Source organism: Martes martes, assembly GCF_963455335.1.
Source record: "Martes martes genome assembly, chromosome: 3".
Lineage (NCBI taxonomy): Eukaryota > Metazoa > Chordata > Mammalia > Carnivora > Mustelidae > Martes > Martes martes.
Genome location: NC_137890.1, coordinates 77,146,233 through 77,159,465, shown reverse-complemented (window position 1 = coordinate 77,159,465; position 13,233 = coordinate 77,146,233). Strand labels below are relative to the sequence as shown.

General features: G+C 40.0%; 1 protein-coding gene across 3 annotated transcripts in view; it reads right to left on the bottom strand.

Moving 5' to 3' along the window:
• Positions 1-12,039, bottom strand: part of MTMR6 (myotubularin related protein 6) — a 36,708-nt gene extending 24,669 nt beyond the window's left edge. For 2 of the 3 annotated variants that reach the window (XM_080798917.1, XM_080798919.1), the window contains exon 1: positions 11,886-12,039. In XM_080798917.1, the coding sequence (XP_080655043.1) occupies positions 11,886-11,909 (24 nt within the window). In that variant the 5' untranslated portion in view covers positions 11,910-12,039. Of the gene's footprint in view, positions 1-9,068; positions 9,143-11,885 lie in introns of all 3 variants that reach the window. The other variant, XM_080798918.1, reaches the window with a different exon arrangement.
• Between the last annotated feature and the right edge of the window lie 1,194 nt (positions 12,040-13,233).

Sequence of the window (13,233 nt, the reverse complement as noted above, 5' to 3'; positions counted from 1 at the left end):
TTAGCAAATCAAGTAATATATCCAGCATCATGGAGGTAAACTATCAGAAAAATTAAATCAAGAAACACTTAAATGGTTGCAAAGTCCAACTTAATTTCTATATTCTCCTCACCACTCCACCCAAGACAGTGTTTCGTGGTCAGCTCTGTGCTTTTACTCATACTTATACTCATTCTCCCTTCTTAAGACTGTCTCTTCTGCTTAGTCAAGTGCTAAGCGTTCTTCAGGGTTTGATGATGTCCTGTCTCCTAACTGGAATCCTTCTCAGAAAATTAACTGACTTACTTAATGTCTCAGCTTTGTAGTTAGTTCCTCCTGGCTCCGAATTCCATTACAGATTATATCGTGTGCTGGCTCTATGTCTTCTAGCAGCTGAGACGGTGAGGTACATAGTACTTCTTCTTTAATAGTACACACACACACACACACACACACACACACACGGCTGCCACTGGAGAGTGGGGTTAGAGTTGGCCAGGACTGTGTAAGGGACTACTGTTTGGAAAACACAATTATTTATTGCTGTCCATTCTCTTCAGGAGGGAAAAAAAAGTAAAACAACCAACATAAAATTTTTAATTCACAGCTATAACAGCAGATTGTAGATAGTTCTTTAACTTGTATGTCTTCAAAACCAGATTACTAACAATTATATCATTAATTCTGTACTTCCCCCCACATATATTTTTTCTTACTAAAATAGAAGTAAAATGTCCCTCATTATGAAATTATGACTTCCAAAATAATAACTACCATGTAAAAAGCTAATTAACTCTCCCAAAGAAATTTAATTCCAGAGCTTTTTTTTAAATTTAAAATAACAAGCTGTTCAAGTAAGTTAAAATTTGTTTTTTTTTTTAAGATTTTATTTATTTATTTGACAGACAGAGATCACAAGTAGGCAGAGAGGCAGGCAGAGAGAGAGGAGGAAACAGGCTCCCTCCCGAGCAGAGAGCCCAATGCGGGCCTCGATCCCAGGATCCTGGGATCATGACCTGAGCCGAAGGCACAGGCTTTAACCCACTGAGCCACCCAGGCGCCCAGTAAGTTAAAATTTAAATGTAAAATTAAAATGCCTAGGGGTGCCTGGGTGGCTTAGTGGGTTAAGCCTCTGCCTTTGGCTCAGGTCACGATCTCAGGGTCCTGGGATCGAGCCCGCATCGGGCCCTCTGCTTGGCGGGGAGCCTGCTTCCCCTTCTCTGCCTGCCTCTTTGCCTGCTTGTGAGCTCTCTGTCAAATAAATATATAAAATCTTTTAAAAAAATTAAAATGCCTATTTTTGATACAAAATTTTATTTATATGGGGTGAAAATGAATTTGAGTTTTAATACTTTCTTCTGGAAACTTAGAGAGATATGACCTAATTTATGTAGCTCAGGTCTGACAGTTGATCTAACACATAAAAATTGTCAGATCAGGGTGCCTGGGTGGCTCAGTGGATTGGGCCTCTGCCTTTGGCTCAGGTCATGGTCTCCAGGTCCTGGGATCAAGCCCCGCATCGGGCTCTCTGCTCAGAGGAGAGCCTGTTTCCCTCCTGTCTCTCTGCCTGCCTCTCTGCCTACTTGTGATCTCTCTCAAATAAATAAATAAAATCTTTAAAAAAATATTTTAAAACTGTCAAATCATTATACACATTGTCCTTTAAGCTAATAGGAAAACCTCCTTTTTATAAACCAGTATGAAAATTTCTCTTGGAGATCAGCATTTACTTCATTGTCTAGGACCATTTCTTCCTTAATTAAAAATCTAACTTCATTACACAACTCACTTTGAAAAAAAACCTTAAATTTAAACTCTTTTAAAACAATGGAATTGGGGCACCTGGGTAGCTCAGTGGGTTAAGCCTCTGCCCTCGGCTTGGGTTATGATCTCAGGGTCCTGGAATCCAGCCCTGCATCGAGCTCTCTGTTCAGCAGGGAGCCTGCTTCCTACCCCACCCCTGCCCCTCTGCCTACTTGTGATCTCTGTCAAACACATAAATAAAATCTTAAAAAAAAAGAAAACAATGGGATCAACTACTGTTGACTCCCCTTCAATTGCACTAGACTTGAAACTAACCAACAGCAATACCTAATATAAATCTCACCTGCCTTATCTCTGAAGCAATTAAAGCAAAGTGTTAATGGTTCTAAAGAAGAGAGAATTATTGAATATATATGGAAATAAAGGTTACTATAAAGTAACAACACTACTCAAACAATTTGTGCCAACATCATTTTGTAGCACTTCACAAACTACTCAAAAGTGATATAAAAAAGGATATTGGCAAGTAGTTTAAAGGGAGTGGTGGTTGATGTTTACCACTTATTTAACTGAACAGTAAGTTTGCTTTTTTTTTTTTAAATTTCTTTTCAGCGTAACAGAATTCATTGTTTTTGCAACACACCCAGTGCTCCATGCAATACGTGCCCTCCTTAACACCCACCACCTGGCTCCCCCAACCTCCCACCCCCCCCCCGCCCCTTCAAAACCCTCAGATTGTTTTTCAGAGTCCATAGTCTCTCATGGTTCACCTCCTCTTCCAATTTCCCTCAACTCCCTTCTCCTCTCCATCTCCCTATGTCCTCCATGTTATTTGTTATGCCCCACAAATAAGTGAAACCATATGATACTTGACTCTCTCTGCTTGACTTATTTCACTCAGCATAATCTCTTCCTGTCCCGTCCATGTTGCTACAAAAGTTGGGTATTCATCCTTTCTGATGGAGGCATCAACGTGTGTTGGAGAGGATGTGGAGAAGGGGGAACCGTCTTACACTGTTGGTGGGAATGCAAGTTGGTGCACCTTTGGAGAACAGTGTGGAGATTCCTTAAGAAATTAAAAATAGAGCTTCCCTATGACCCTGCAATTGCACTACTGGGTATTTACCCCAAAGATACAGAAGTAGTGAAAAGAAGGGCCATCTGTACCCCAATGTTTATAGCAGCAATGGCCACGGTTGCCAAACTGTGGAAAGAACCAAGATGCCCTTCAACGGACGAATGGATAAGGAAGATGTGGTCCATATACACTATGGAGTATTGTGCCTCCATCAGAAAGTTTGCTTTTTTTGAAGTCCATATGAAGTTTTTTAATCTGTGGATTTTCAAAAGATCATAAACATTTCTTGTTAGGCTTCAATCATAAGCCATAAATAACTTCTTGGCAACACACAAATTCTCTACACACAATTGTCTACATGCAAAACAACCACACCACTTTCATTTGGATTTTAACCCTCTTCTGTCCATCCCCTATTCATTACTATTCTTCTTCAGGGGCTCCATTCTCTATAGGCATCTTATCCACTGTCATTATTTTAACCTATACGTTAATGACTCTCCTAACTAAATGCCCAACTCTGAGCTCTCCTGAGTTCACACTGCGGGCGATACACATAACGATAATAATTCCTGACATAGTATTGAGGTCTTATCACATGACCAGTACTATAAGTGCTTAACATACATTATTTCTTTTAATTTTCACAATTCCTGTGTAGTAAGTACTATTTATCTCTATATGGAAACTGAGACTTAGAGAAGTTAGTTAAATGTCCCAACACCACACAGCTAGTGACAGTAGTAAGTGGAGTAGTATAGTAATAACCCTATGTCATAGGTCTGATTCCTGAGGTAGAACACTGTCCCACCATACTACACTATATTGCTCTACTTGGATGTCTTAAGATTCATGTTAAGCACACAGAAAATGAAACTAATTTTCCCTCACCCCTCACAAGTAGGTTTCTAATCTTGTATTTCTGATTAGAGTTAATATAACTCCATCCTCATCCAGTCACCCACATTAGAAATCTGGGAATCTTCCTATGACTTCCTCTTCACCACCAATATTCAATTAACCACCAATTCCTATCAAATTTTATAGCCTAAATATTTTTAAAATCTGCACCTTCCACTACTGTTAGAGTAGCTCTTACACTGTAAAGCATCTGTGCACGTGTCCATCTCTTCTACTAAAGCTGTAACACACCCCAGGACAGAACTGTCTCTTATTTATGTCTGACTACCTAATGACTGATACAGCATCTGACACAATAAATGTTTTTTGAACTAGAGTGAAAGAAACATTTCCCACAGGGGGAAAACAGAAGGTGCCCCCAGCTTACCAGTGGTCTCTTGCTGAAATCACCCAAGAGATTTATTATATAAAGTTCTTCTTTGTAACATTTACTGTCCCTCATTTCTCTCTGCCACCTTTTCCCTACATAGAAGGTGAATAGTAAATATTCAGTAATTTACAAATAAATGAACAAACTTGAAATAAGTAGAAAAATTACTAAGAGTGTACAGTTATAGTTCAGCTTTTTTGGTTTTTAAATACATGTGTGGACTCTCAGTCTGCTATTCCCATCCCACCACCCAATTATGACAAAGTCACTCTTCCTCTAGAGCTGCATAACACTACATAGTTCTTTCGGGCTTATCAAGATTAGAAATTCAGGTTAAAAATACTCTTCCTAACACTCCACGCCTATTTCTTGATTCCCCCTAATTTCTACATCCAAAATTATCTGAAATTCCATTTATTGATCTTTAATTCTGGTTACCTACATTCAAGTCCCAAAGCCTAGCCGTTCATCTGAATCATATCTGAAACTCTGCATAAATACAAATCCTAAGCCCCACTCAACTTCACTCAGTTATCTCAGGAGATGGAGACCAAAAATTTGCATTTTTCCTAAAGGTTATTTATTATTTATTTATTTGGGAGAGAGAAGGCACGCACACAAAAGGGGGAGCGGCAGAGAGAAAGGCAGAAGCAGACTCCCCTCTGAGCAGGGAGCCCCACATGGGGATCGATTCCAGTACCCTGGGATCAGATGTTTAACTAACTGAGCCACCCAGGTGCCCCCAAAGATCTCTATTTTTAAGAAGCTCACAAGGTCATTTTTACGCAACTGATATTCCTTCTAACTTTAACTCCAAATTAATCCCTCTTGCTCTTAACTCTCATTAGGTTAGGTTCCTTCTCTGCTCTTTTCCCAATATTTAAGGCCCCAGCTTGTGTAGTCCTCCCACTTTTTAGAAGAGCTTCTTAAAACTATGGTCCCTTAAAGTACACAACTGCATTATGGTTGTATGCATACCCCCCCCCCCACATCTTTGAAGAACATCCACATAAATATACATTTTCAGGAAAGAGAGTTTATTGATTCACTCCACAGAAATTTACTGGCTATCAACTAAAGGCCAAACTGTCTGGATCTCATTTTCTTTATGTATAAAATAAGGACAACAATCTCTTCCTGAGGGTTGTAGTAAGTAAGGTTGGATAATATATGTAGGTACTTTACTCCAAGTTTGCTTGACAAACAGTAAGTAATAAAGTGCTCAGACATTTGCAAAAATGACTACTGTTAGCAAGTTAGTAAGCTGATGAGGTAAGTTCTGTTTTAAACTAATGTTCAAATTCAAATGGAGAAAGGAAGGAGGAGGCACATAGACTTTAAAAGCAAATTCAATATTCTAATGTGTCATACAGCTGGAAAAAAAAGTTTTCATAATATAATATTGAAAGTAAAGCCGAACAAAATTTTCTTAACTATAACACAGAAAATACAGAATTCTCAGTAGAAGACAGAGAACATAAAAGGGGATAGGCAATAACATTTGATGAAAAAGAAACACCTGTTAAGGTAGAGCATCTATGTTGTAGATAAAAGGATAGAGTATTTTAAGCACAGTAGCCCATGACCAAATAGGGTTTTATGGTTTTAAAGATCTTTCCAGTGGCAATGTGGAGAAAATGCAGAATACAGAAGAGACTGGAGGTGGGTAACCAGGTAAAAGGCTAATGATGTTATCTAGGGCTGCCAGGGAGAGATATGATAAGCTACAATAGACAGGATATGATTAAGCTACAATAGACAGGATAAAGAAAAAGCCCATCTTGAGATAATGAAACCAATGTGAGAAGGAAGGAGAAATAGAGGCTTCTTGAAGATGTTAAGCTTGTCAGACTGGTTGCCATTTACTAAGATAAGGTATAAAAAGAAATGAAAATCTGGGCCGCCTGGGTGGCTCAGTGGGTTAAAGCCTCTGCCTTCGGCTCAGGTCATGATCCCAGAGTCCTGGGATCGAGTCCCGCATCGGGCTCTCTGCTCCGCGGGGAGCCTGCTTCCTCCTCTCTCTCTCTCTGCCTGCCTCTCTGCCTACTTGCGATCTCTGTCTGTCAAATAAATAAATAAAATCTTTAAAAAAAAAAAAAAGAAAGAAATGAAAATCTGAGAGAAAAGAGACTATAAAGGACTTTAATAAATTGAGGATTATTTATTACCTTAGTAAATGGAAAATTATATTCAAATCAAGAACATATAATAGAAAATTCATTACATGAATGCTTCAATATGGCAATTGCTATATGGATATGACTGATAATAAAATTAATCTGAACATTATTCCAAAACATTTATTTAATACTTTAGGCTCTGGAGAAACTTTAGGTTCTGAGAAAACTTACTGATTGATTATTCTGTTCTTAGCTGCAAATAATAAGGTAACTATAAAAAACAAAAGAAAGCAGAGCTTTTCCTTTGCTAAAATTATCAGCATAGAAATTTCAAACCAGAGACGTAGCCAACTTCTAAGCACCAACTGCTGCCTCGTATTTCCCTTTTTCACCAAGGAACTGAAAGTACTTTACAGATGTCGCCACAGATTTTTCCCAATGCTTTCCCGGAAATGTTTTAAGTCAGGTATTTAGGAAGCAATCTCTTTCTGGTCACCAGCACTGAGATGCTATGGAAATAGTGTTAGGACCCTTTAATTATAGGTATGATTATGGGGAAAAAGAGAATGGGGAAGAAAAACAAGGTTTTGGGAAGAGAAAGAATAAACAAAGAAGAAATAGAGTAGGGAGAAGAGAACTGGAGGGTGTAGTCATTATGGTAAGGATGGGGAATGCCAACACATTTCTTTGAGGACCATTGAGTTGAACTGTTGCCAACTTTGGGCCTGCACTAAAAGGTACTCTAAACAGGAAGTTCAAATTTCAGCTGATTATACAAAGCTGGAAATGAAAAAACACATACAGACCACACATACTCAGTATCATATCCAGAATATTCGGACATCAAGTGGCCTCTGGGACAAAAAAGGACCAATGGCCATCTTCAATCAACGTTCTGTAGCCAACAGTTGTACTTTACAACTACATAAAACAAGGGCTACTGAAGCAAAAGACACTGTCATGGCTTCTCTGACTTGTAAGCTACCCCTATAGCCAGGCACCCATTTGGGACTCTTAGTATCATTATTCCACACTCTTTCAAAAAGAAAGAGCATCAAGTTGCCTTTGTGAAGTGGAAGGTAACCCTCAAAAGGGCAGAGATTTTCATCTTTCTTTGCTCATGTATCCCAAGTTCCTGCAACAGCGTCTGGGTGCATAAATCACCAAACAAAACAGATCATAAACCCAAGGGCACTTTTCAGTCCTATCTTATTTTGTTTTTCTGCAACACTGGACACAGGTGACTTTCCATGAATGGCTTCCTGTCTCACTCGGTAAAAGCAAAGATTTCACATTAGCCTTCAAGGCTTACCCCTGTCCCCAACTCTCATTTCCTACTGTGCTCTCTCCTTCACTCACTCTGATCTAGCCACACCAGTCTTCTTGCTAGTTTTTACTAACCAGGCATGTCCAACATAGGGTTCTCCCAGCCTCTCCTCCCCACTCCCTGCCCCTGGGAAGATGACTTGCTCCCTCATCACTTTGTCTGTACTCATGTCACTACCTCTGTAAGGACTTCCCTAACTACCCTGTTTACAACTATCCTCCCCCAACCTCACCCTGGCACTCTCTATAGCATTCACTACCATCTACCATATTATATATTTGGCTTATTAACTTTGTTTACTGTTATGTCTCCCCCAGCTAGAAAATAAGTTTTGGAATGGCAGGGACTTTTGTCTGCAAACCACCATTTCCCCATACACAGAACAGTACCAGGCCCTAAGAAAAGGAGAAAGCAGAAGAAGGGGCAGCAAAGAAGGAAATCAGAATAGGGAAGACTTCCCTTCTTGTGATTCACCTCTTCCCATTATATCCCTAATACTTTTTCTCTGAATCCTCTTCTGCTTGCCCCTTTGGAAGTATTCCTAGGGTTTTAACCTTCAAGCCTCTACAAGTACTCCTTGCATAAACTCATCCATAAAAGAAAACATCAATGATTGCCTAAACAATGACAACTCCCAAATGTATTCTTTTGGACCACACGTTTTCCCTAACCCTATACCCTTAAAATAGGCTATCTACTAGACAAAATCCTATCACCTAAGTTCCTCTCCTCCATTCCCTACTATTTTTCCAGACCTACTCACACTGACCTATCTTACTATTCAAATCTATTTATTTAATTACTTTTAAAAGATTTTATTTATTTACTTGAGAGAAGGAGAGGGAGCATGTGCAGGTGCACAAGTGGGGGCAGGGAGAAGGAGAAGCAGACTCCCCACTAAGCAGGTAGCTCCATCTGGGGCTTCACCCCAGGATCCTGGGATCATGACCTGAACTGAAGGCAGACACTTAACTGAGCCACCCAGGCACCCCTCAAATCTCTTGATTAGACCATTACTCTGTGAGGCAGAGGAGTGTTACCGTTAAGAGAACAGGACTGGTATCACAAAGACCCATATTCAAGTTCCCAGCAGCACCTCGTCCTTGTTAGAAGGAGCTGTTTGAGTAAGGACAAGTTATTTAATTGCTGCAAATTTTAGTTTTCTCACCTATATAATGTGGTAATATTAGTGAGTCAAAATAGCACTTCATGTGAGGAAAAGCATTCAGGTGCTGCTCCCCACAATCTACTGGCTCTTATTCTTAGTCATTATTAGTTTGCATCTCTTTTCCTCTTTGTAACTGCTTCCACATATTTGTGTACATAACACCTATGATTGCACATTCTAATGACAAAAACGGGTAGCAAGCTAAGAACAAACTAGGCGTTACTTTTGGAATAATTCAACTTGAGCCCTAATGGGGTCAGATTTTCATGGGAGATTCCATTCCTCAACAAACTCTAGAGAGCAGTCTTCCATATACAGTTTAGGAAAAGATTCTTCCGTACCGTTCTGTAAAGTTCCATTCACAAACAGCACTTCACTGGACATCAAAAGATGATGTCAGCCAAAGCCCTGGAGCCTGGCAGGGAAAGGAGAAAGACAGCATAAAGAAGAACTGTCTCTGCATATTTCCCATTGTTTTTTGGCAAGACTACCTCATTATGGCGAAATTAGAACTCAAAATGATAAGCAGAGCTTGGAAACAGTCTTTCAGAAATACAAATTCAGACTGGACATCTTTAGTGATGCTATACAGTAAGTAAACTAAATGTGACCAAAACAGGATGGTATTATATCTGTTCCTGAACTTTATCATTATAAAGCCATTTAGTCAGTACTCAGCTAAAATATTTATCTGATAAATCTCTGGTTCGTAAGTAGTAATAATTTTTAAAAAAACCATAAACAATACAAAAATGTCAAGAAAAGGGTTTAGAGGGAAAAAAGCTCTTAGAATTATCATTAGGATTCACTTCTGAGTATTAATACATTTTAACAGTTATTTTAAAACTAGAGAAATAATGAAAAGAAAATGATGACAAACCCTAGTTTTAAATCTTAACTCTACCCCCTCATGAGGTAACTGGGCAGATTACTTCGACTCTCCAAGCCTATTTCCTTCTCATCTGCAAATGCTGATAATGTACCCAACTCGCAGGGTTACTTAAGAAATTAGGACAATTGTGTATAAATTAGCATTACTTGTGAAATTATAAATACTATAAAGTAATATTGCATAGTTGGCTACACTGACATAGAGTTGCTGAAGAAATGGTAATTATTACTTTTCAAATACAGCTGCCTTAACATAGAACAAATAAATAATTACATGGGACTACTCTACGGTCAATTCTTGATCATAGTGACGAAACTGCATAGTTCAAAATGGCTAAGTAAACTTAAAGTAATTCATTTTTAGTTTTGAAATACAATCATTTTTGCAGTAAAGTCCAAGTGAAGGTTATGGAAAGTAGTATGGAAAGTAGTATAATAATGCAATAGGGTACGTTCATAACAATCTTCTAATAATAAGTCATAATTTGTGAAAATATTATAATTCACACAGCAATTATCATAATGTACAGTGAGAGTCATGTCTATCGTGCTCACTGCTCTATAGCCAGTGTCTGCCCTGTGCCTGGCACATAACTGGGACCTAGTTAGTATTAGTTTAAATGCAGCGCACCTACAGCCACTTACGATTATTCCAGATTACTGGTGATCTTATGCTAGAAGAGTAACTCAAAGTAATGAAAGAGCACAACCTGAAAAGTAATTTTAATAGAAAATTATTCATGAATCTTCTGCTCCTTAAAGTCATAAAAGGACCTCACTAAACTGTCAGGATAGGCCCATTGTGAAAAACTACTATATAATACACATTTGGAACCCTGGAACCAGGACAAGAACCTGATCTGATGCATGATCTAGTCCTCTTTTCCATCTCTGTATTTTCTACTAGTTTGGTTATTTACTAAACCACCCTTCTATTTTCAAACTTTAAGAGCCAGCAACTTGAATTATAGCTATTTTACCATTCTTCTCCTAAGTAAAAAAAAAAAGAGAGAGAGAGATTCTTCTCTCCCATCCAAGGACCAACCAGGCCCTCCCCTGCTTAGATTCCGAGATCAGACCAGATCCGACGCGTTCAGGGTGGTATGGCCATAGACAAGGAAAAAAAAATTTTTTTTAAAAAGGGGTTAGTTTTTAGCATCCTCAATTATTATAGTATAGTATTACAGAATTATTATAGTATGTTATAAACAAGCTCTAACAAAAATCCATGACACCTTAAAAAGGTTCGTGAAGCATTTTAATGACATAGACCTCAAATTCTCATCGGACAAATGAAGATAACGTATGTCTCTATTTTTTCTAAATGAACTGTAAGTTTAGGATGCGCGGCAATTGAGTGATGGCTTTAGCAAAACACCAGGAGTCAGGATTCACAATGGGTCCTCTCCCTGATTTTGTTAGGCTCCAGGCGATCTTAAAATTACATTATTCAGTTCTTCTTGTCCTGATTTATGCTTTCTTCCTCCCAAGGCTGAAGCTGAACCTAATTCTTGGTAACGTAACTTGTTAATATGTTGATGCCATTTTCTTCCGTTTCAATATTTGTAATGGAATTATAATACTTGTTCGTTCCTAAAAATAAATGCCTTTCACACGGAAAAATTAAGCATGGGATTAATAAGATCAACTGAAAAAGTTCCATCAGACACTTAAAAACATGGGATAACATGTTTTCCTTCTCCGTAACTCCTCTGTTTAACTGACTATTGACACTAAAGACAATGAAGTTTTGAAGCACAGAGACGGAGACAGCTGACCGAGACAACAAAGTGAGGTGGAGCAGAGTGCTGATCTCAGCGCCTTCAAAACTTGCATCAAGAATCTGGGACACGGGACAATTCAACGTGAACAAGGAAAAGCTTACACAATATCGCAATGCTGATCTGGGGACCCACCCGTTTCCCGGTCTTTGGGGCAGCGAATGCCTGAGAGGAGCTGAAGCTAAAGCAGCCCCAATTTCGCCCAAGAAGTGTAGCGCGACCAATTTCATGGGACTCAACCCCCACGAGCCCAAATCGTCCACACCCCAACACCAAGGACTGAAAACGGGACTCCCACTCGCATAGGTACAGGAGGCCTCCGCACCTACCCTGGCCCAAACTGCCCCTGCCCTCCCAGACTAGGCCCGGGTACGGTCCCGCGGGGCCGGTCTTCAGCCCCGGTCGGGCCAGATCAGCCACCGTCGCCTCCCACCTATGCCAGGTCAGACCACGGCTAGTGGCTAACAGTTCTCCGCGTCGGACTACCTTGGTCGTACGGATGTGCTCCATCCCGAGCAGACGTCCGCCGGCAACGCGACTCACAAGCGTACCATGGAGCGAGAGAGCCGGGCGGACCCAACGACCCAGGCCCAGCAGGAACTACCAGCCGGCCAGCGCCGCTGCCCGTCAGCCCGCCCCCTGGCAGCGTCAACCGCGCAGGCGCAGCCGGCGGGTGCCGTCTCCTAGAAACGCTTTCCCAAACCCGAGGCCTGGGTGGGGGCAACGACTGGAGGGGTAGAGTGTCCTCCGAGAGAGAGCGGCGTCTGGTTCTTCTGGGGCTGCCGTGGGTCCTACAGCGCCCCCTGCTTGTGGAGGCTCGGAACCAGCAACAACCCCCACCCTCTACTCCCCCAGAAGAACCTGTTAAAGGATGATCAGATATATTTACCGTAGCCTTATTTGAACAATCAAAATTCCCAATACTAGGGTCTCCCGGGTGGCTCAGTCGTTAAGCGTCTGCCTTCCCCTCAGGTCATGATCCCAGGGTCCTGGTATGGAGCCCCGCATGGGGCTCCCTGCTCAGCAGGAAGCCGGCTTCTCCCTCTCCCTTTCCCCGTTTGTGTTCCCTCTCTGGCTGTGCCTCTTTGTTAAATAAATAAATAAAATTATTTTAAAAATTCCCAGTACTACACAATTACTTATGTAAAAGTGTAGTTATGTCCTACACACCAGTTATCCATTAAAAATTATGGAGCAGATCTTAAATAAATAAATATTCAAAGGGTGAAATATATATTATATATTATATATATAATATGCATATATTTTATGTATATAGTAGATCCTAACAAGTAAAAACTGAACAAACTGAAAAACCATCAACTTTTCCTAGATCTGCAAGAGAACTGAGGTCACTGGGCAAATCGTTATCCCTAAAATTAGAGAGAGGGGCAGGCAAATACACAAGCCAAGGGAATAGAAACTCACAAGCAACAACCTTCCTGGGAGATAGTGCCAATAACAAACTTTACCGGGCACCAGTGCTCGGCAGCTTCTTTTACCAGTACATCATGTTCAACAATCCAGAAAACCTTACAAGGCATACTGAAGAGCAGAAAACAGTGTGAAAACACAGAGCAAGCATCAAAGCCAGACTTGGATATGACAGGGATGTTGGAATTATCAGATTGAAAATTCAAAATAATTAGGATTAATATGCTAAAGACTCTAATTTATCTGGATAAAGGAGACAACATGCAAGAACAAATGGACAATGTAAACAGAGAGATGGGAATCCTAAGAAAGAAATGCTAGAGATAAAACAAAAAACAAAATAAACAAACAAAAAACCACTGCAAAAGAAATGAAGAAAGCTTTTGATGGGGTTATTAAT